At 39.7% G+C, this 23004-nt stretch overlaps 3 protein-coding genes across 3 annotated transcripts; 2 read left to right on the forward strand and 1 right to left on the reverse strand.

Annotated features, from left to right (window-relative positions):
• Positions 1-719: 719 nt before the first annotated feature.
• LOC102685043 (tryptase-2-like) lies at positions 720-10958 on the forward strand. The gene is made up of 5 exons (XM_006630296.3): positions 720-944; positions 4807-4984; positions 5924-6204; positions 8050-8198; positions 10460-10958. Exons 1-5 carry the CDS (start codon positions 893-895, stop codon positions 10616-10618), a joined length of 819 nt encoding a protein of 272 aa, XP_006630359.2. The 5' UTR covers positions 720-892; the 3' UTR covers positions 10619-10958.
• Positions 10959-11844: 886 nt separating this feature from the next.
• LOC102685243 (probable E3 ubiquitin-protein ligase RNF144A-A) lies at positions 11845-16215 on the reverse strand. Its single transcript, XM_006630297.3, has 4 exons — positions 15990-16215; positions 14434-14534; positions 13652-13825; positions 11845-12722 (listed from the first exon to the last, which is right to left on the reverse strand). Exons 1-4 carry the CDS (start codon positions 16072-16074, stop codon positions 12264-12266), a joined length of 819 nt encoding a protein of 272 aa, XP_006630360.1. The 5' UTR covers positions 16075-16215; the 3' UTR covers positions 11845-12263.
• A 4091-nt stretch (positions 16216-20306) lies between these two features.
• Positions 20307-22975, forward strand: LOC102685445 (uncharacterized). Its single transcript, XM_006630298.3, has 2 exons — positions 20307-20562; positions 21869-22975. Exons 1-2 carry the CDS (start codon positions 20418-20420, stop codon positions 22009-22011), a joined length of 288 nt encoding a protein of 95 aa, XP_006630361.1. The 5' UTR covers positions 20307-20417; the 3' UTR covers positions 22012-22975.
• Positions 22976-23004: the final 29 nt, after the last annotated feature.

Genomic DNA, 23004 nt, shown 5'->3' on the forward strand with positions numbered 1-23004 from the left:
CTGTGGTTGCATCAAGTCTGGAAGAAACACATCTCTCTTTTTGTCTGCATTCCTTCGTCTCACCATCCTGCTACAGTGTTGACCGAAGCACATTGTGTTTCTGCTGCTTTGAATTTTATGTGTGTGTCCATAATACTCACACTGGTTAATGAGTGATTTAAAACTATTAATAACTCTTGGTTTGACAGTAACATTTTGTTTACAATTAAAACAGAGTTTTTTGTATTACTGTATTTGTAGTGCCCTCTTCTGTTCGCTCGACTGCTATTGGCACACAGGATGTGACTATATTAGCAGATTCACAGTTCAAACCTCATTTTTAGGGTTTTATTGGATTACGTTTATCCAGTAAGAACGTGTTTCCAGCGTCTGTGAGATTTAATGTGTGAGACAGTTTGTCCTGTGACAGTAAGATATAAGGTGTCCAGTGTGACAGTGTGTCCAGTGTCATTTACCATTTTTTCTGATAGTTTAACTATTTCTGTACAACACTAAGGATGTATCATTAGTCCAGGACTTCAAAGCCCTTATAAACAACACACAATTGCCTATACCTGTTAAACCAGAGTTAATACTGTAATCAGTTGGTTATTAATTAGAATTTCAAATTAAAGTTTTGTGTTTCTTGTAAAATGCCCCCCCCTGTGATTACGCAGCAATCTGAGAAATGGCATGTGTGGTTCCTGGGGTACGTTGAGAATGAGATATGAGATGATGAGGTGTGAAACCACACTTTGAGCTCTTTCAGAGAATTGAAAAAACCCACCTAGATCATGACAAAACATGATAAAAATATGAGAATATAATCTCACAGATCTATCTACACCTAACACCACAATTCCTCTGAGATAGGTATTGCTCAGAGACCTCTAGAGACACTGGGAGGGAAAAGATGCTACTTCTGCACCTGTTTTTTGGGCTCCTTGTCCTGAGCACTTCTGTAGGTAAGTAAACAATTAAAAATGATTTGTATGAAATATATTCAAAAGTTTGGTGAGGTGGCACAGATAAAGTGATTAAGAGAATGGATGGATAAACTTATAAGTCATTCTAAAGAAGAATAAGAATAAGAAGAAAATCATGGTTTTGCATATACAGTAGTATTTCTTTGGCAATGTCCATTATACCTGTGAAGATTAATTTTTACAGTGTCTTCAGTTTTGCAAGCATTGCTTCAGTTCAAGCTTTTATTATCAAGCTTTTTCCTGGGGGGAAAGCTGTTTCATGTCTAGCTGTGTTGGCTAGAGCCCAAAACTACAAAAAAGAAAACAATAACAGACAAACACCACTACTAACAAAGACTACAGCAATATACTTTTTAAGGAGATAAGAGAGTTATTCTACATTGTGAGATTGCAGAAAGGATGAAAGATTTCCTGAGTCTATTACACCAGAGATGTCTACCAGATAGGTATAGTGTACATTTGTAACACAGGGGGTGAGCCACAGGCTCCATAACGAGCTTCTTTCAAAACCTCTGTTGGATAATTCCTGTACTCATTCTTCCCACAAAGAAGATACAGGGATTCAGATTTGGAGAATATTTTCAGACAAGATCTACCCTGCTTGTGAAAATTCAAATGAATGGTGTTACGAGCACATCCCGCACCAATTAACTCCAAATGATTCAATCTTCATTCCACACCTTTTCCCAGCAACTATTTAAACCCTCTGCTCACTGCTACCAGCGCTCAGTATTAGGATTTCATCCACCTCCTGAGTTTGCCTCGCCCTCCTTTCCTGAAACCCCCTCTACCCTCTACCCTCTACCCCTTCTGGATCCCCTCACCCACGACTCTTTGGCTTTGGAGTTCTCTCTACCTCTCTCTCATCTTGCCCCTCTCGGATTTGTTTGCCTGACTTTGTTCTGACTACCTGGATTCGACCTCGCTTGGATTTATCGACCACTCTTCTTGGCTTGTAACGGCCAAAACGTTGTGTTTTCTTTCTTCTCTTTTCAGCACGGAATACACCTTTTACTTGTTCCTTTGCAGCCTCCGCATGCTGACGCAGCTTCCCACCTGAACGGCTTTACTTAATTATGTCTGTTTTTACGTGTACCACTGGTCAAATTCTTGCAAAGTAAAATTACACTTACTATACCTACAGTACTGTATATATTCAATACCACTAAACTACATATCAGTGCTGAGCTCTCCCAAAATGGACATACGTGATGAGAAATAGTTGAGAATACTCAGAGAATGTTTTTTCCAATTATAGTTTAGTTGTGAATACCTTCAATTTTGTCACTGTGTAGTCACTAGCTTTTTAGCACATAGAAGTCCCAGGTCTAAGACATTCAACTTTTGTCAAGATCCACCCTTCATTCTGAGTCTTCGAATTCTGGTATTTTAACACCCTCCATGAACCTATGTGGCATAATGTTCACCAAAGGCACTTCTGTATACTCTACATGCCTCAGTTCCCTCCAGTCAAATTTCGTAACAACTGACATGACATTGTCTGGCTTCAAAGATGTTTTTCACTGTGTTTGCTGACAAAATGGGGCGATTTGGATTCAGAAGTGATCACCACCGATGGTGTCTTCAATTTGTCTGTCAGCCAAATTCAGACACAGAACGTCTGGCCATGCATTTCCTCTTACTGAGCTCATACGGAGCACTTCTCTGAGCACTATTCCAGCAACACAACAATCAATGGGGGAAAAGTAACTTGTCTTTTGGTTGAAACCCAGCTCATGTTCGCTATAAGTGGTTTGTGCTGCTTTTTTGCTTTATTTGCACTATTGTTTCGAATCTATTCTTTCTCCCCAATTATTAGTAGGGCTCCACCTGTTGTAAAGCCTGCAAGAGAAAGCCACAGCAGGCCAGTGTTTCACTCAGCTTCAGAAAGGTTTAACTCTCTTAGTTCCACCACACACAGTGTGAAAACAATCAATGCTCACCTCTGAAAAACATCACTAACTGCGCACGATTGCCCAAATCACCACTCTAATCAGCTGCTATTGGGTATTGAAAGAAGAGCTGTCTGTTATCGCAGAGTCGTTCAGCAATTTTTCTAGAAAGCTGAACAACACACTTTTCCACTACATTTTTAGGTTACTATTGCTAAAGATGTCTGAAGTATTATAAGAAAGTAATAAAGTCACCATCGGGGAAAGACTTCTGAGTCTTTGCCATTACTTCACTTCACCACTATTGCCAGCTAGTCATTTCTTCCTTTCCGAAACAACTGATTTTATCAACTGCAAAACTGTCACCTTTTTCTCCCCTTGATTTATTGTGAAACCATTACAGCAAGAAGCTCCAGTCCAGATGTGTGTCATGGGTGCGACATCTGCACACATCTTGAACACTAAAGCTTTGTCAATGTACCGCCCACTCCATTAAAACTGTTCCCTATTTACTGTAGATAAATGTACAGTATTCTCTTATAATTTATTAAATTACCAATTAATCGCTTACTTATACTGTAGCTCTATTTCACTCAATTATTTCTGAAACCAGATGCCCTCAGAATGACTAAAAGGTGGAAGAGCTACTGTACATCTGCAGTACTGAACAGTACTCCTAGAAACATAAGCACCTCAGTGAAGATGTTAAACGTTAGTAAGTAGTCAGTAAATGAGTTTGATGAAGGAGGCACACTGGCAATTGTCCGGGTAGTGTTTAAGAGTGTACAGGTTCTCTTGAGTGTTAGCTACTGGCTAGTCCAGACCCCATAGTGTTTGAATGGGTGGTTTTGTGTTCCAGACTGACCAGCCCAAAGCAGACTATAGCTGAGTGAAAGAGGGAACATTACAGCTCACTGGCACATAAGTATCAGTAGTTATGGGACACAGACACTCACACAAACCAAGGGAGAACTAATTAGAAAGATGAGATTAAATGAAAGATCAAATTAGATGCATGCCATTATTTTTAAATGTGTGGATTGATATGTGGTTTTATTCGTGTTTTTAATTCAGAGCATCATGATCTAAAAAGTCCTCAGGATTCAAGGAAAGTCCCATTTCTCTAGCATTGATTTGGCTGGTTTTAGCCATGCAGATCTAATTTCCCTGTTATGTTACAATCAGGCCACCCCATCCATGGTCATTTTTGAGGAAGACCTGTTTTTCTACTGTTATGCTCTCCACACTTATCATCAAGCATATTGGCATATTCATATCACAAATGGCAGTTCAATTCAAGCTTTACTGTCCCCTAGGGGAAATTCTTTTCACGGCACTTTCAAACACAGCACAATAACAATACACATTATCAAAAGGGAAGAGAATCCAGCAGTGTTACAGGAGAAAGAAACAAGAGACAAGAGACTTTGCATTGTTTAAGAGTGAACAAGGGTGGCAGGGTGGCATGGCAGGTTAGTGTTGCTGCCTTGCAACACTGGGGTCCTTGGTTTAATTCTGAGCCTGGGATGCTATCTGCACTATCTGCATGGAGTTTGAATGCTATTCTCCTGAGTTTCCTCCAAGTGCTCTGGTGTCCTCCCTCATTCGAAAGACATATTGGTAGGTTAGTTGGCTTGTGGATATATTGGCCGTGGTGTGAGTTTGAGCGTGTTTGTCTCAGTGTTTCTGCCCTGCGACGGGTCCCTGGTGGTTTCCTGCTCTTGCGCCCAGTGCTTGCAGGGACAAGCTCCGGCTCCGGAGCAAACTGAATTGGCTAAAGCAGTTAGAAAATGGATGGACGGATCCCAGAGTTCAGAAATACCTGAACTGAGACATATTTGACAAAAAGAAGCACGTGTTTATATCCAGGAGCCCAGCTGTCAAAAATCAGGAAGGTACTGATCTCTGAATTTCTTCTCTCTCAATATGACTCCCCTCTCTTGCTGCAGTGTCCAGCTCTCCTCTGTCCAAGAGCTCGATAGTAGGAGGTCACGACGCAAAAAAGGGAAAGTGGCCCTGGATGGCCCATCTTAGGCTCATTCCTGTCAGTGGGAAACCTGGAAGTTACTGTGGAGGCTCCCTGATCAGCGAGCGCTGGGTGCTCACTGCAGCGCATTGCTTTAACAAGTGAGTGTCACAGTGTGCAAGTCTGTGTCAGAGGACATTACCACAAGCCACAGCAGCTAATCTGCTTCTGTGAGATAATCTTTTTCTTGCTGCTGCTTGTTACAGGAAGAGAAGACATACACCGTTTCAGTGTTTCGGAGACTCGGAGTCTGTTACAGAAAATAGACTTCCTGTGGCTTGACATGTCTTGACAGTCTCGCTCTTTGGTTAAGACTGGGTGCATGGTGAAATTAAATTCAAAATACTTCAAATAATTCAATTCATAAGATTCATCGTAGGGGGACAATTCAAGAAGCACTCTTTATCTGGTTCCCTCGCACCCCTGACAAAAGAAGCACTCTTTTATATCTTGGAGCCAAGCTGTCAAAGATCAGGAGGGTAATGACTGACAGCTGGCTCCCCTTAGGTGAATATATAGACTGACTGTTTATCACACTGCAGTATATATTATACTATATTTTTTAAAGATTATTTTTTTAGTGCTTTTAGAGTGACACAGCGAATGGTGTGATGTTAGCTCTGCTGTCACACAGCTCCTAGTTCCTGAGTTTTCAGATTTGCTGTGGGGAGTTTGCAAGTTCGTCTTATTATCACGGGGTAATTTGCCAGGTGCTGTGCCAGGCCCTCTTGCCTTACAACGTCATGCCAATTAGGTTAATCTCTACACTGCCCCTGTATCTCTTGCCTGCAATGGACCGACATCCTGTCCAGTTTAGCTTTGAACCCAGTGCTCCTACATGCTTAGACCCTCACCTGGATAAGAGACTTTCAAGTAAATGATAGCTTCTGGAAAATGAACTGGTATCCTGTCTTGTGCCCGTTGCTTGCCGGGACAGGCTCCGGCTCCAGATTTGGTTCCCTCACCTGTATCGTGTATGGAATAAACTGGTTAGAAAACGTATGAACAGATAAGATGAATAATCATATTTTGCTCTTCAGAGAGGTTGCACTAAAGAAATCTATGGTGGTCCTGGGAAAGTCCAAACTGAAGAAATCGGTCATCCCCAGTTTTCGCAAAACGGAATACCCCATGAGGCGCATCACCGTACACGAGAAATACTCCAGAACACAAAGAGAGTTTGATATCGCCCTGGTGGAGCTGGACAAGGCAGTGTCTTACAGCAAATACATCCAGCCAGTCAGCCTGGCCCAGAGCTCTGACGAATTCCCTCCGGGCAGCAAATGCTGGGCTACTGGGTGGGGGAACATCGGAGACAAAGGTAGGACACAATCTGCTGCTGAGCTGTTTCATTTGCTACTCTTTCCAGTACCTAAATGAAGGGATTTGTTTTGAAAAACAGTTGTAAAAAGATTTTTTTTCTAGTATACAAAGTCATGTTTGAGAGATTTCTCTGTAATCTTTCCAACGAGTCCCTTCAAAATCCAGGCTCGGAGGCTCCCCTGATCACCTGAGGTTATGTTTTGAGTTCAAATCTCTGTTTATTTAATGCAACTGAGCACGTGGAAGCTTATTAGATTGCATTATCTACAAAGACATCAATGTAATCAAAACTTCACACAAAGTACTGTACAACATCAGCAGCATCCCAGTTTCTCCTACATTAAACTCTCTAACCTATGTCAATAAAAAGGATTTTGTTTTGATATTTTCAGTTTGTAGATGCCGTATCTGTCGATCATTTCCCTGAGGCAAGAAAATATATGTAAATCATAGAAAAAGAAAAAGCTTTTATGAAGCCTTAGAAACCAGAACCTTAGTACAAATTAAAATGTTCTTAAGGTGAAAATTCACTGTTTTTGCATTTTACATTTGTAGACTTCTAGAATTCAGATAAAAAAAAACAAATTTATGACAAATCAAGACTAATTCGATTTAGATATTCTATTTTCTGTATGACTACACACAGGCATAGCGAAAAAGAAGAAACAGAACGTGTCTACATGTGAAATCTTACCTCAAACTCCCAACACCCTTTATCAAACGAATGCAAAGCCCAGTTTTGACAAATGGAAAATGTTCAGATCTCTGGTCACAGTAAGAGCAAACTTTACAAGACCATTGGTTTATCTGTTCTGCAAATAGACAGATGCTACTGCATGTCTAATATCATTGGTTGCCTGCTTTTGGAATTCACCAATTGTCATTTTTTGAGGAATATAAACATCCACAAATCGGACACTTGGTGAATGTTTATCAAGTGTTTATTAAATCTAATACGTTTTGGCTTAAACACTAGTTAAAGTAAACCCCCCTGGTCATGGGACGAGGAGGCTGGATCCCCCAGTCAGAGAGCGGAGTTAACCAAGGGGCAGCTACACAGGTGGAGACGAGGTGGAGGAAACAAAAATGCTAAAAATGTGTTGTTTGCAAGAGACATTATAACAATCGTAACAGCAGTTAGAGTTTAATAGAAATGCAGGAGGAGGTTAGATCCTAATTTCACACTCTTTCGCTTGCCTATGTATAAATGTATAAAAAACATGCAAAAACATGTATGTATAAATCTCACAACCAGTACACTCCTTTCACGTACAGTATCTCTCCCAGACTAGCTCCCTCAACTAGGCAAGTCATGCCAGATATTTTATACATATTTGTCTCTCTCTCCCATTTGTTATGATCTACTGAACTACTGAAATATATATAGCTAATGCGGGGAATGATTCAACAGTCGAGACATTCCAGATTGTACCGGACTACATCTTAAACCAATTTTTCTGTGGTGGAAATCAAAAGGTTTCCATTAGGAACACCATTGCTGGCAAAGAGTCATGTGGCAGAGAGTACTGATATACTTTTATAGTAGCTCTTTTAAGTGCAATTTATGTATATCCTATCTCCAGGGAAGGGAGATTATTTCTTTTTTGAAAGCACAATCCTGAGTAATCCCATATTCACATGATGCCCTCCAGTGGGGTGGTGTGCATGGCCGAAGGGAGATGAAGTTGCACGATGTGTTCCAACAGCATACCATTCATTAATTCTGCATTCATTCACTCATAGGAACTTCTGTGTACTCTATGTCTTGCTCAGAGTTTTCAAGATGGTTGAGGGATGCGGCACTCATCAAGACTAAGAGCACAGACACTTTCTCTTTCCTCAGCTCCACTGCCGACACCTTTTATTCTTCAGGAAGTCCAGCTTCCCATCATAGACAACAAGCTCTGTCAGGAGATGTACAATAAAGTCTACATTATTCGACGAGAAATGATATGTGCTGGGTACAAAGAAGGAGGAAAGGACACCTGCAAGGTGAGCCAGGCTTTGTGTATTTGTGACCTCTCTGAAAGCTACTACCCATGATCTAATGCTCTGGTCCAACAGAAGTATGGGCTCTTGGTGTTTTTATTCATAATAATGTAAGAACAGTTACAAAGATGCCTCCATGCTTGCAGCCATATCACCCTGCAACTCACAACTGGCAGCCCACTGAAGCTCAGCAGGTGTGAGCCTGGTCTCTACCAGGACAGGAGACCTCCGGGGAAAAACTAAGGTTGCTGCTGGAAGAGGTGTTAGTGGGGCCAGCAGGGGTCCACCAATCACCAACCCTGTGGTCTGTGTGAGTCCTAATGCCCCAGTATAGTAAAAGGAACACTTTACTATAAAAAGGTGCTGTCCTTTGGATGACAGCACTCTCAAAAAAAGTAGGGGTGCAACCCTGGTATCCTGGCCAAAATTTCCTTTGGCCTTAACCAATCATGGCCTCCTAATAATCCCCGTGTCTGAATTGGCTTCATCATTCTGTTCTCCTCCCCACTGAGAGCTGGTGTGTGGTGTGTACTGGTGCACTATGGCTGCTGTTGCTTCATCCAGATGGAGCTGCACATTGGTGATGGAGGAGGGGAGTCCCCATTACCTGTAAAGTGCTTTGAGTGGAGTGTCCAGAAAAAGTGCTATATAAGTATAAGGAATTATTATTATTATTATTATTATTATTATTATTATTATTATTATTATTATTATTATTATTAAAGATGAGGAAGGCATTCACTCAATCTATAATATTTTGTAGATAGCAGTTCATTGATTGGTTTCCCCCCACAGTACAAAGACATACTGATAGATTAATTGGCTTATGGGAAAATTGGCCCTAGTGTGAGTGTGTGTTTTTGTGTGTGTCTGTATGTGTGCCCTGTGATAGACTGGTTTCCTGTCTAGGATGTAATCTGCCTTGCACCTGTTGCCTGCCAGGATAGGTTCTGGTTTCCTGTCATCCTGAATTGGCTGAAGCAAATGGATGGGTGGATTCCACCCAGATGAATGAAACAAACAGGACATTTCAGTAAAGAAGACATTCCTTCTTGTGGCTTTCATGTGGTTTTTACTGGTGCCCTTTCAAATTTTACTGTCCATTCTGAAGAAGTCCTCTGGCTTGGCCTCGTCGATTCCCTTGATGATTCTGATTACTTGTGCCAGGTTCCTTACCTCTCTTAAATCCAGGGAATTCTGGTCAATATCCGGTTGCTCTTTTCTGGACTGATTTCAGAGAATGGTGACCAAAACAGTAACAGTATTCTAAAGGAGGCCCTACTATTGTGTTATAACATTTTAAATAACATCTCCTTTTTGTTTCCCCACATTGTCTAAAAGATGTAAATGGTGTCTCAACACAAATACCTCAACGTTTTCTCAAGTTCCTGACAAGCAGTTATTGTCTTAATGAGTTCAGATTGATTGTGATCACATCTACTGACTGATGTGACCTCAAGATCTCAAAAACAAAGAACTATTGGACCCAGTCAGTCTTGGTATAAGGAAACTTTGTGTGCTGCATTAAGTGATATTGGTGGACTCTCCTCATTCTAGATTAGAATTTCCAACAGAATATCCTAGTATGGAGACTGCTGTCACTGTGTTGCAGGAGATGACAACCATAGGATGAGACATTAAACTCAGGACTTCACTACATCGTAATGATTGAAAGGTCCCCTGGTACTGTTTGGAAGAGTAGGGGTGTTAATGCAGGCTAAACTCCAGAATAGTGCTCCTTACTCATCTTAACTCAGCAAGAGAAGGAACACCTACTGCAGGTGTTTGCTGTATTTCATCCTTTACAGCTGTACTGTAGCTGGTGGATGAAGTGGATTCTCTCTTATATGGGAGACATCTCAGTTGGGGTGAAAAATATTTATATTTTAATTACCCAGAACAAGTGATGGCTTGGGTTTATCAGTAACAGCACTGAAATAATTATTGTCTTAATGAGTTCTTATGAACAGTGATCGTTACCCCTGAACCTTGAACTGGTGGTGAAGGACGGATGGTCTTTAGCTATTTCAAGTTATTCTCCTTTATCATTGTATTACCTTAGAAACAAGTCAGACTGGTCACTTGCAGATCATTTCAGGAAAGCACAGGGATAAGGAACGAGACTGCCTACAACCATGATGTATTGAGACAGACAAAGGGAACCTAATCTCTTCTGCTGTAGTAAAAATGCAATATGATGGTGGAGTCAGCTAATACTTCAAAGCAAATGTCTCTGTGTGCCTTCTGTCCCATTCTCTCTCCAGGGTGACTCTGGTGGCCCTCTGGTCTGCAAACAGCGTGGCAGCTGGACTCAGGCTGGGATTGTGAGTTTCGGGAAGGGCTGTGCTCAGCCCAACTCCCCTGGCGTCTACACCCGTGTCTCCAGTTTCAGGAACTGGATAAAGAATCACACTAGAGTCTGAGGCTTCTGCTTAAACATCAGTAACAGCGCTCTTTGCTGCCTGATGATCTGATGTGATAATTGTTTAAATGAGCATTTTAAATCATCTTCTACACCGCTTGTCCTGCTAATTTGTCTCTCTCCTGCTGTATTTGCATTTTATTACTCAGGGATTCTCTGTTTTCTCTGCCATGCTTTGTTGTTTGTTATCTCCTCTTTCTCAATTCAATTCAATTCACCAATGACCAATACATTTCTCTATGTCTCCTGCCTGCTGTGACTTTGCTCTTGGCTTTGCCTTGCCTGCTGTAGGAGATCATTTCCTCTGTCTCTCTGTTGACAATAAAACTGTGAAATTCAAACACTTAGTCTTGGGACTGAACTCATTTACTGATTAAATGAACTTACGATTCTGGAGGAAACGAGCCAATTAAAGAAATTGCTCTTGTCATATTGTCATTAGAAACATTTATCATAGAGATCATTAATCATAGATCATAGAAGAATGTTAAGAGAATTGCAAGTAAAATATGACATATAATAAATAAAAGACATGCACTAAATAGAAATTTGATAAGGTTACTTGGGATTTATAGTAAAATTGCAGGACTGAGTAAATTACATCAGAATCTAAAAATTATGAGTATTGAACTGTTGTTGTTTATGAACTGACTCTGAGTATTTTTTTCACTTGAAAAATTCTCTCACAATAATAAGGGTATTGAAAAGAGGATGTGGTCGAGGCCAGACTAGGGCTAGGGTTACGAGACCCATCCCATTCTGACATGAATTATACTTCTTTTCCCACTTGAAATGACACATTTGAGAGAGTTTACCCAATTTAATTAGTTTTCTTAAACCTTTTATTTTGACATAGTTTTGTATGACAATTCCTGTACTGTCTAACTCAGCACTAATCCAACACTAAGTACTGTATGTTCTGCCTGTCTTGCTACAAAAAATTCTAACATCATTATTATTAACATTGATGTACCCACTCCTAAACCAAGAGGGCCACGTTAAAAACATCACTGCATTCAAACAGAAACAGTCCTCCCCAAAAATAACAGACAATGAGTGCTGTAGATTTCGTTGCAAAGCCCCAAGCGCTCCATGCACATTTACATGTTCACCTTACCGATTGCACAAGAAGTGTAGCAACTTTTGCTCGGTCAGCATATATTTCTGTTGTATTCTCCTGTGGGAATGTTCTTTATTCAACCTCAGTAATCAGACATGAACTGAAGATGAGTGAAAAATGTAACTTAATTTTATTGTGCCAAACCCATGCCTGTAGCAACCCTACTCCAAAGTTCAAGTTTTCTCACAGTCATTTTAATCCAAACTATGGCAAGTCATCACAGACATATATCAACTTTCCATGATACTTTCCACACTTTCCTTTTAAACTGTTAAACCTTGTCTTTTTAACCGCAAAGTTTGTCTTAACCTCTGTGCATGTCATTTTACCTTACATTGTTTTGCAAAGCAGTTACAGTACTCAAGCTTTTTCACCACAGTCGTTACGCCTCATAACCTTAACTTTCAAAATGGTGAAAAGTCTGCAAAGCCTTGTGATTCAAATGATCTAATTGGACTATTAGATCAGAATAGAGAGGAAAGTAAAAAAAGACATTCCTGAGCGTTTCATTTGATTGCAATGCCTCTCAAAACGCGTGACGATTCCAAACAGGGATCGCCTTCTGCCGCGGCACGACGCCTCTTGAACACCGTGTGAAGTAGGAGCTCGTCTCTAAGCAGACGGGGGTGAGTTCCAAGCAGGCGAAGCAAAACTCAACCTGGCACCGGGGACAGATCACATTTTTACACCCTTCCTTGTTGTGCTCTGCCAGCTGGCCGCATGTGGGGCAAGCCCGGATGGAGGGGCAGTCGGCCACTTCGGTTTCTGGCAAGGACGTCATCGGGCACTTCAGCAGGAGCTCGAGCTCCTTATTAGTGCATCCATCATTGTCGCAGCGGTCGGACCGCGGGCCAGGCCCTTTCCAGCGGCTCATGCACTGCCAGCAGAACTCGAAAGTCGAGCCTGTGTCTGCGGTGCAGACCGTACAGTGGACATTCAGGTTGGCGAGATCTTCTCTCTCCACGAAGGATTGGCAGCCAGGGCACTCAAAGGGAAAAGAAGAAAACAGCGCTTGACTCACAGCGCAAAGCTTTCCTGCGGTCATACGCAGCTATTTTGACTCAGTCAATGCGAGAAGCAAACAAAGACAAGTAGAAATTAAATCTATTCTTCTCTTATATATACAGTAGAAGAGAGGTTTATTACACCTTTAAAAATGAGAGACCTAAAACTAATATGTTGTGGAAAAATACTATTTCAGGTGATTAGCTATATAGCTAAAGGCTTTATGAATGGTCAATGGTGGGACTTTTGGAGTTCTTTCAAGCAATATGGATTAACAATTTGTGTATTTGAAATGTCTTTATGACAGCAACACTCTCCTCAGGCTGCTCCTGAGCCTCAAGTACATGGACAAACCTGGACTGAAAGAAAAATACTGTGCATAGGTTTTAGTCTAGGTCTGCTCTTCAAGCTAGAAAAAACAAAAAACAAACTAACCTAACAGCCGAACACCATCTAGCACCAAGAATCTCTTTATGTACTTAGGTAAAATGAAACCTATGTGAGAATGTGATTCTCGCCCTACACCAATTAGCTCATGAGTTAACTAATTTACCACTTACAAATCTATTTATTTTATTATAGAGGCCTGAATGACCTCTAGTGGCAGGTCAGATGAAACTAATGTAACACTAGTGCTGGCTGCCCCAGTCTTCCTTTAGTAAGTGAAGTTAAAGTCATTTGGATGAATAAATCAATGCTGTTCTCTCTAATCATATACAGTACCAGTAAAAAGGCCTAATACATCAAATGTACTTGCTAAGATAAAGCTTTCTGAGACAATTTCACAGAATCAAAACCAAGTTCAAATGCTGGAATCAATGATTTATCATTTATTTCCATAATTTGCAGTATCTTCTACTGTCATGGCCATGACATATACGCAGAGATCCACCTGTGAAAAGTACTTACTGACTTATATTCACAGTACTCTGCAGCTGCCAGAGCTGCAAGAGTTTCCTCAAAGTGCTGCTGTTCTTCAGCAGTAAGAACAGCCAGTTTCCGAACCTCCTCGTACGACCACACTGCTCCGCACTTCTGCAGAGTTCCATCCTTCAGGGCTGGGCAGACAAATTTGTACTGTCCCTGGAGCACCACAAAAGAAGGTTGGGACAGTAACATGAATAGTTGCAAAGGAGAGGCTGCCATGTGGTCCAAGTGGCCTGTTTAAACAATGCTCTGGTGTCCTGTGTGAGAATCAAACTCGGGACAATCAGATTATGAGACCGTTATGCTGCAATGATGCTCTTACTAGATTTGGGGCTCTGCTCATGAGGATAAAGGCTACACTGTGAACTGAAAGTGAGGACTGACCGAAATTGTGCTTACTGTGTTTCTTAAGAATTTAACATTTTTATCCAATTTAGAAAGACAGAAAATACACCAAAAGGATCATTCACAGCATATTGTCTTCTCTAACTGCACATGCTAGACATCTTAAAAAAATGTTTTTTTAAAATCTAACTTTTTCCCATTCTTGTGCTTCTGTACTTGTGCTTGTAAGTTACAGTGATAAAGCCCACTGAGTTATCACTTCATTTATGTTGTGAGAAAGATGTGAATTGTATACTGTAAGAGTTCTTCCTGCTGCAAGGAGGCCACACTGTAGAGAGGTCATCCATTTCTGTGACACAGCTAAAGGTCCTTTGAAAAGCAGACAAAATGCATGAAGAACATGTCATATTACAGCTCACCTGGTCAAGCAGACTTCGACACCAAGCTGTCAATGAATTTGGAGTCACGGCATGTCCACAGGACATTTCTGCCCTCAGAATGTCAGGATCATCATCAAGAGCTTAACAAACAACAATGCATATTGTTTAGCTAAACAGTTGTAATTCGTATGAGTGGTGAGATAATGAGAATGCTGTGTAGACAATCCTGGTCCTGCAGTACCCCACACGTCCTGGTTTTTGTTCCAGCCGAACTCCCAGCTGTATGATCAAACCCTGAACAGTTTGATCACTTTCAGTTCTTCAGCATGTCTGAGGTCACCATTTGACTATTATATTTTGCATACATAACCAACAAAGTACAAACTTTGGAGAAAAATCAAGCAACTTCTTACTTCATTGAAGGAATCATTTAATTAATTAGGCTCAGCTGGAATGAAAACCAGCAGGTGTGTGGACCCACCAGGATCGTAAACTCCTGGAGTAGGCTACCTCCTTATGGAGATTAGCATTATTTTGAGGGTTTTCATTATATACATATATCCATTCCAGTACACTGTGCTTCTCATCTGATACAGCCAATGGCTACATAAAATAAGGACAGATAAAGCTACATTCCCAGACTAATCAACAGGCTTTGTTCTCTTCAGTCTTATCTCATTTTCACCTGCACCTAGTTAAGTTCCTGTTATCTGATCATTGACAAGGAAGCTGCAAACATTTGAAAAGATAAAAAAGAGGGTGCAGAGTTATATAAACAGTTGGAAGTAATTCCAGGAAGAATATTTTATTTTTATGGCTGGTTTTGATTTCTTAAATGCTGAGCTCTTGTTTTTCCAGTACATGTACTGGCTATCAAGTCTATTTCATATTCATAGCATAACAGTACCCCCATAGTACTGTAATGCTATAATGCTTTTATTTCATAGCATAATCTACGAAAATAAATTCAGAAATACAGAAATAAGAATAAAGAGATTGTAATGCATTCTCAGTCTTCATCCATCTTTTTTCTTCACCATTTTCAACTATAGAAACACAGAGTTATTTTTAGACCCCTTTTCTTTTGAATTCTGTTTTAAACCCACCAAGGAAAGCTGTGTTTTATTAAAAAAATAGTTCGGGTGGGTAGCTGCGTCAGCATGTGTAGTCTGCAAAGGACTACGCAATAGGCAATGGGTTCATTCCGTGCTAAAAAGAGAAGAGAGAAAACAAAACGTTTCGGCTGTGAAGCCTTCTTCAGGTATGACACTCACAGCTGCAAAGACACTTGTAACATTGTTCCTCTCACACCTGAAGAAGGCTTCACAGCCGAAATGTTGTGTTTTCTCTCTTCTCTTTTCAGCATGGGATAAACCTATTGTTTCTTTTATAAAAAAAATGTCTCATGAACACCATATCAGATTCCTTTTATATGTTTTTTTCTATACATGGTATAGTGTTGCATGTACTGTTAAAATGATTTTTCTTCTACCAATTGTGAACCACACTGGTTCCTGTTAACGTAGCTATTTAAAGAAAACAACGCAAGCTCACACAATTCCATTTTCCAAACTTCATCAGCGAAGAACACTTACTGATTTCATCCTTCCTGTTCACAAACTTGAGGGTCGTGTCCTTTGGGTCGTAGCGCTTTTCATTGTTCTGCTCCTGGGTCGTCATACTGCTGCAGAAGTCTTACTTCTGGGAAAAAAAGGTGTTTGTTGCCCTCTGGAATGAACAGAACACAAACACGGCACCAACGTACACTGCTGATGTGTTTGCAAATATCAGTTTCCTCGAGGCGTGTGAAACACTTTCTCTTTCGGATTGACTGGGCAGGCCCTTTACAAGAATTAGCGTCATTCAGTCCACACTGGTCTTGTCAAATTCTACCAAGCTTAGAGCACACGTCATTTATAGCCTTCCTTCTCAGCTGACTACCCCAAATATACTTACAGGCTTAAATGATGTTTTTAATCCTTTCACAAGCACAGAGAGCTTGCTGTGAAATATACCCTGTGAATCACAGTGGGTACAATGTGAATCCCTATGTAAATTATTTCAGGAAAGTGGTTTGTGATCTTGGATGAAACATATTATGTCTTTATTATTGGTTTTCTGGAAATTTCAACACTTATTTTAAATAAATATATTCGAGGATGTATGTTCTCTCAGCAGAACTTTCAGATTTTTTCCAGTAATTCAGATATTGTCCAGTAATGTGATTCTAGAACAACAGCTAACAAGTTGAATAATTGGTTAAGTTTGAACAAGCAATGGACAAATTCTACTCAAAAGCCAATTGCAAACAACCACGTTAAAATGTACTGAAATTCAACAGATTCCACAGGTTTTATATTAATTTTCAGCTGCGTTGGAAATATTTAAATACCTTATATCTGCGCTTTCTATTTTTTACATAAGAAATATCTCCATCAGTTCATTTAACAGCAACAATCAACTATACTAGATTTTTAGACAGTTTCTGAGCTGAGTAGTAAGTGATTTTTAATTTTATACTGTGAATATAAATCTGAGAATCTGGAAAGACAGTATCAACTGTAGTCATATCAAAGTCAACTTTAATGTTTACTCAATGTTTTGAATAGTTTTTTTAACCTTTGGTATCTAATAAGTCTTTTTGAGGCTTGTGAATGCAATCGATCCCTATAATCAGAATCAGAATCAGAAATCAAAACAGAGAGTGAAGCTCTGTCACAACAACAAACTCAGCAACGTTGGAAAGGCTCCAACATTGTGCACCCTTGTAGTACTTTACTGAAATGTTATCATTGCTATTTTTATATGATTAAAAATAATTTGGCATGTTTGCTTTTTAATTATAAATAATAGAAAGGAGGACAGCATGGTGGCACAGTGGCTCCCACTGCAGGGGCCCTGTGTTACTGTTTGCCTGGAGTTTTATGTTCTTCCAGTGTCCATGTGGGTTTCCTCCCACAATCCACTAACTTACCAGCTAGTTGGCTTCTGGGAAAATTGGCCCTGGTGTTGTGTGTTTGTGTGTATGTGTGTGCGAGGGACTGGTGTCCTGTCCAGGGTATATCCTGCCTTGCGCTAATTGCTTGCCAGGATAGGATCCCCAATGACACTGAATTGGAGAAAGTGCTTGAAAATGGATGGACGAAGGGATGGAAGTTCAGAAAGCTCAGAAAGAGGCATTATTATTATTATTATTATTATTATTATTATTATTATTATTTTAAGGGAAAATGTGTATTGTAATAAAAACAAAAAAGGATGTAGTATGGATGTACTTTATACAAACCTTATACATCAAATGTAATCAAAATCATTTCCCCTGATGGAATGAAATTGATAAATAATTGAAATGACACCACATGTGATTTTATATACAACCATATCTCATAAACATGTGATTTACAGGCTCTTTAATTCTTCCTCGATTGATCCATTACTAGTACATTAGTTCCTATTTATTTGTATTTTATTGTTTTCAGAATTTATTCTTACATACAGTATAACGTTTTCATATTCAAAAACGATTTTTTAAATAAATTAAGGGTATTTTGGTTCATCCAAATTATGTAAATCTATAGGCTCTGGCATTCCTGTATTAGATAAAGTGGTTATAAAATAGATTAAAGGATGGATAAATGAAAGCATGGACTGTTTAAAACCTCCACTGAGGTGATTCAGGTATTCAGGTCGTATATTATGGTGAAAGGTTCATCCTGGAGTGAGACTCAGAGGGACAATGGTACATTGAACGAGAATATGCTCACAGCACTGTGTTTTATAAACCAGGAAACAGGAGGTCAGATAAGTAAACATTATGAAATTTAGTGGTGTAATGTGCTTATTCATTCTGTGTACAAAATTAACCAAACATTTGCTAAAAAAAAAAACCGAACAATGGTGGTGGAGTTCCACCTTATATTCATACAACAATAACAAATAACGACAGTATATTATGTAGCAATGCAGTTCAAAGTCTATTTAAATAGCATATCCTTTTAAACACACAGTACACTAGAAACTGAAAATGGGAGTGCAGTTTAACTTCAGCCTGCCTTCCTCAAGGCTGTTAGTCACAGATCAAAGAGGGCTCAGCTGGACTGTATATTTTAGCAGGTGGTCACATGTGTAGAGAAGGCAGAAGCTGCAGAAGTAATGTTTTCAGTAACAGGTGGTTTAATACTGGAGAGTTCAAGTAGGTTTTTGAGGATTCAAATAGGTACAGTAACTGCCCTGTTATTATTATGATGTGTGCCCAAAAGGGAACTGAAGATGGCCCAGTTTATTTTATTGCACAACAGTCAATATTATGCAGTTTATTTTAATTCTTAACCTGCACACTTACAATCTAAGCTTGTAACACACATTCAGAAAGAAGGTTAGATCTAAATCTCAACTACTTCTGTCACTTACTTCAGCTCTCCTACTGTATATATTGTGATAGAGTCGGATTCAGCAGGGTGCTGCCTGAGCAGAGCGTTTCTTATTCCTGCGCGGTGTGAAAAAAAGAAGAAAGAAAACACAACGTTTCGGCCGTGGAGCCTTCTTCAGGTGTCTGGAGAAGGCTCCACGGCCGAAACGTCGTGTTTCCTTTCTTCTCTTTTCAGCATGGAATAAAGCTATTACTTGTTCCTTTGCAGCTGACGCAGCTCCCCATCTGAACCACAATATACATATATATCTAACTTTCTGGATTTCCTTTTGCTCATTTTTTCCCCACCACCCCATCTTACATTCTTGTATATTATATTATCATATATATATATCAAATCTTATATTGTTAATTATTCAAAGAAAAAATTTAAAAAAAGAAACATTTGTCTCATAAACACACAATTGTGTCACAATTTTTCTTTGAATAATTTTACCTCACTGAAAGGTTAGATTTCTCTCATATTTTCAGTGTAAGATCAAGCTGCTAAACAACAAAGACATTTTTTCATAGCCTTTTTTGCTCATTTTTACCGAGGGTGCCAATAATTCTGGAGGGCACTGTATATTCTTTCTCACCGCCCTGTCTACACCCCTGCAGCAGCAGCTCCCTGGTTTCAGTCAGCCCAGTTCTCTACTTAGACAATTTTTAATGTCAGCGCTGGATTTTGGGGCCCAACTCAGGTTTTGGACTTTTTTTTTACGGAAACTCCCCGAGGCCTGGATGGGGCGGTGCACCTCGGGTAAACTGTATCACAAAACTGAGTCGGTTGGATCAAAAGTCGCAACCAAACATTCTAGAATCTAATACTTTTGCAAGAGCTTTTACTTAGTTTTGTAATGAACAGTAAATGAAATGATTAAATGTTGCCTCAAACAGTATTTAATTGTTGACAGTTTTTTTCATTTGCAAATTATGTTATATACATTTCTGGTGGTCAGGTTAACCTCAAACTGAAACGTTTTTTACTCTGAACATTCAGCACTTTTATGCTTGTTTTGGGATTTGAAATTAATTGCTAATACCCTGTTGGTTTTTGTGCAGATCCTGCAGGAAAGCGCTGTTTCCTTTACAGAGAACATACTGTATCTAAGTCAGACCTCGTGACTTCTGGATAACACGCTCACTTACAGTAAGTCTATTTATCTCATTTCCTGGAAAGAGAAACCTTAAAGAGTGAGAACTAATACAATGAAGGCATTGCAGGGTGTAAGACTTATACATTAATTGAATCACGCACCTTTTACGTATAAAACTTATACTGCACCTGGAGCAAAGAAATGTATTCTTTTTAAATGTATTCTCAAATGTTTGCGAAATTTCCTACTAATGTCCATGTCCCTTTTGCAGGTAATCTACTTCCTTCTACATTGAAGATATGCATGAGCAAGGTAGTAACAAGTGATGATATGATGGCTAACTTCACAAGCATTGGTAAAATCAAAATGTCACAACATGTGGAGTCACAACATGTGCTGTATATCTCGTCTGCACTTCCTGATAAGAGCAAAGCGAAACCAAAAAAAAAGCCAGGTCACCACAGCTCGCAGCCAGAAACACAGCTAGCTCAGAACACAACAACAACAGCTGCGACATGGGAAAGACTTACCAAGTCATAGTGGTTGGGATCAAAGGAGAAAAAAAGGCCATCGATGTGGGGCATTCAGAAGAAGAAATGAATAATCTCAGCATTCTGGAGTTCAAGAAGAGAATATTTGAAAAGATTCCTGGGAATTCAGGTAAAGAACATACTATTTCCTATTGGTTCAGCAGAGCAACAAAACCCTGTTTCAGTTACTCAAGACTACTGACCAGAGACTATGAAGAGGTATAGGAAGGATTCAATCTGAAGAGAGAGCATGTGTTATTACAAAATTACTTCTTAGTCAGATAATTTTGATATAATTATTTGCTGGGTGATGAATAGCAATTTGTCAGTGTTTCTGGTTCCGAAGCACTGTATTTTATACTGCACATTTAAATTGGTCTTCATTAGACCTTTTGCATTATAACACATTTCTGTCTTGTTATTAAAGTGGACATGTATCTGCTTTGGTGTGATTTCAAATATTATTATTCATAAAAATTTCATGATGGGTTTTTTAATGTCCATTTTCAGCGCTACATGAAATCAGCTTATTTTGCTTTCTAGTCACAGGCTCGAGCTCTGTGAAAACCCACTAGTAACATATACTGTAGACTATGCTGAACAGCTATTAATGTTTGGCTAGAGTTTTTCACTAATTCATGTATTCCAAGCTATATTCAAACAATCTGGAGCTTATAATGAATACTTCCCTCACCTGCATACATCGGAATGTACAACTAGATTGGAATCATATAAGGCAATGCACACACTCCCCACACACCAAGCACCCAAAGTCTAAAGTTCCCATAGAAATATATAGCTCCAATGGCCCTGCTGTATTTATGCTAATCTGATCTATTACAACAAGACTGGGGACTTTGATGCACATAAACGTCCAACCATAAATCAGCACATTCTGAATATCACTTACCCTCCCCAGTTTCTAATTTTATTTGACATAACACATTGAGGACAGAACGGCAGCTCAGTGGTTAACATGGCTAAAAACCTAAAGGTTCTCCAATTTAAACAGTACAGGGTCTCGGGGGGAGCTGGAGCTGGAGCCCTGCCAGAAACAGGCACAAGGCTGAATATACCCTGCATAGGATGCTAGTCCATTTCAGGGCAGACACACAGACACGAACACAAGCACCCAGAAGCCAGTTAACCTACCCATACAGTACGTCTTTGGATTTCTGGAGGAAACCAGAGCACACAGAGAAAACTCCCATGAACAAAGGAAGCACATACAAACTCCGCACAGATAGCACCCCAGGAACTGGACCTCTGCACCCACCACTGTGCGGTGCCAAGAAAGTTTCAGTGTTGATGGAGTCCATGTATCCCATCTCTTAGAAATGACCCTGGAATCAAGCATCTTCACCTGAGAATGGTGACGGCGGTGATGCAACTCATTTGGTGCAGCATTGGTTAACTTGCCCTGTCTTGTTTCCCAGGCAATCCTGATGAGCTGCGGTTGATATACACTGATAAGAACCTGGAGGACTCTGGCAAGTTTTCAGATTACCAGATCAAGGACAGGTCTCATATCTTTGTGGTACTGAAATTGCCGGGTGGAAGGAGAAGCAGAAGAGCGTGAATGAAGCTGGAATTTGACTTTTTTGGTTTTTTTTCTTCATTAGTATGCAGGGATAATGATGATCTTCAGTCCATGACCTCCAGCTTAGGCCAGATTGAATTGTCTTATCTGTTTTGCAGGTTTGTGGGTGGTGATGAATTGCAAAATGATCTCCATGTTCTTGTGATACATAAATGGCCATTTTTTTCCTTCCATGTGTAGTGCATGCTGAAGGTTGCAAGGCACCAAACATTGAGATCTTCTCTGTTCATACAGTGTTGTAGCTGAATCTCATTATCTCCATATGCCACAGGCCCTGGGATAAAAAAACAAAACTGTGATGCTTGTGAATCCCATTGAGTCAGCAGCCTTCTACCCCAGTCACAAAAACCTCAATTCAAAGTGTTTCTTCCATCTCATGATAATGTTGCTTAATTAAACAGTTATGCAGCCTCAATACTTTAAACCCTGTTACCTTTATTGGAATATGAAGCCTGAACATACATTGGCTTCAGCGTTGGCACTACCTGCCTTAGGAAAATAATAACCACAAAATATACAAATCGTACCACTTAACCACGTGTTTGTTTAATGTTTGATTTTGTTTTACTTGGCTTTAGCAGTAAAGGCATAGATTTAAATTGTTAGCAACTTTACCCGGAATATGTTAACATGGGATATCTGTACTGTAATATACTTTGATTTGTTTAATCAGTTCAACAGTAAAATGAATGTAGACGTTAAATAACTTAGAGCAGTAGGTTCATCAACATACTCATACTTGTCACCTGTGTCAATGTCTGCTGTTGTTAGAGCTAATGTATTGGGAAATAATGATTACCTTCTATACCGATTTCCCATATTCAAGGTGGAATATCTATAAAGATGAAGAACTGTGTTGGCTAGGACATATTCTTTGTTTGTTTTCTGTGAGCATGCTTTATCTTCTCTTTGAACACAATTAAAGTCCATTTTGCTATTGTCATATTGACACACCAGTACATCTTTATACTT

This window comes from Lepisosteus oculatus, chromosome 4 (assembly GCF_040954835.1).
Source record: "Lepisosteus oculatus isolate fLepOcu1 chromosome 4, fLepOcu1.hap2, whole genome shotgun sequence".
NCBI lineage: Eukaryota > Metazoa > Chordata > Actinopteri > Semionotiformes > Lepisosteidae > Lepisosteus > Lepisosteus oculatus.

Coding starts and splice junctions, on each gene's coding strand:
- LOC102685445 (XM_006630298.3), top strand. CDS start 20,418: ATGGGAAAGACTTACCAAGTCATAGTGGTTGGGATCAAAGGAGAAAAA. Junction 20,563..21,868: donor AAAGATTCCTGGGAATTCAG/GTAAAGAACATA, acceptor CTTGTTTCCCAG/GCAATCCTGATGAGCTGCGG.
- LOC102685243 (XM_006630297.3), bottom strand. CDS start 16,074: ATGACGACCCAGGAGCAGAACAATGAAAAGCGCTACGACCCAAAGGAC. Junction 14,535..15,989: donor GAACAGGAAGGATGAAATCA/GTAAGTGTTCTT, acceptor TTGTTTGTTAAG/CTCTTGATGATGATCCTGAC. Junction 12,723..13,651: donor AGTACTGTGAATATAAGTCA/GTAAGTACTTTT, acceptor TTTCCCTTTGAG/TGCCCTGGCTGCCAATCCTT.
- LOC102685043 (XM_006630296.3), top strand. CDS start 893: ATGCTACTTCTGCACCTGTTTTTTGGGCTCCTTGTCCTGAGCACTTCT. Junction 945..4,806: donor TGTCCTGAGCACTTCTGTAG/GTAAGTAAACAA, acceptor CTCTTGCTGCAG/TGTCCAGCTCTCCTCTGTCC. Junction 4,985..5,923: donor GCAGCGCATTGCTTTAACAA/GTGAGTGTCACA, acceptor TTTGCTCTTCAG/AGAGGTTGCACTAAAGAAAT.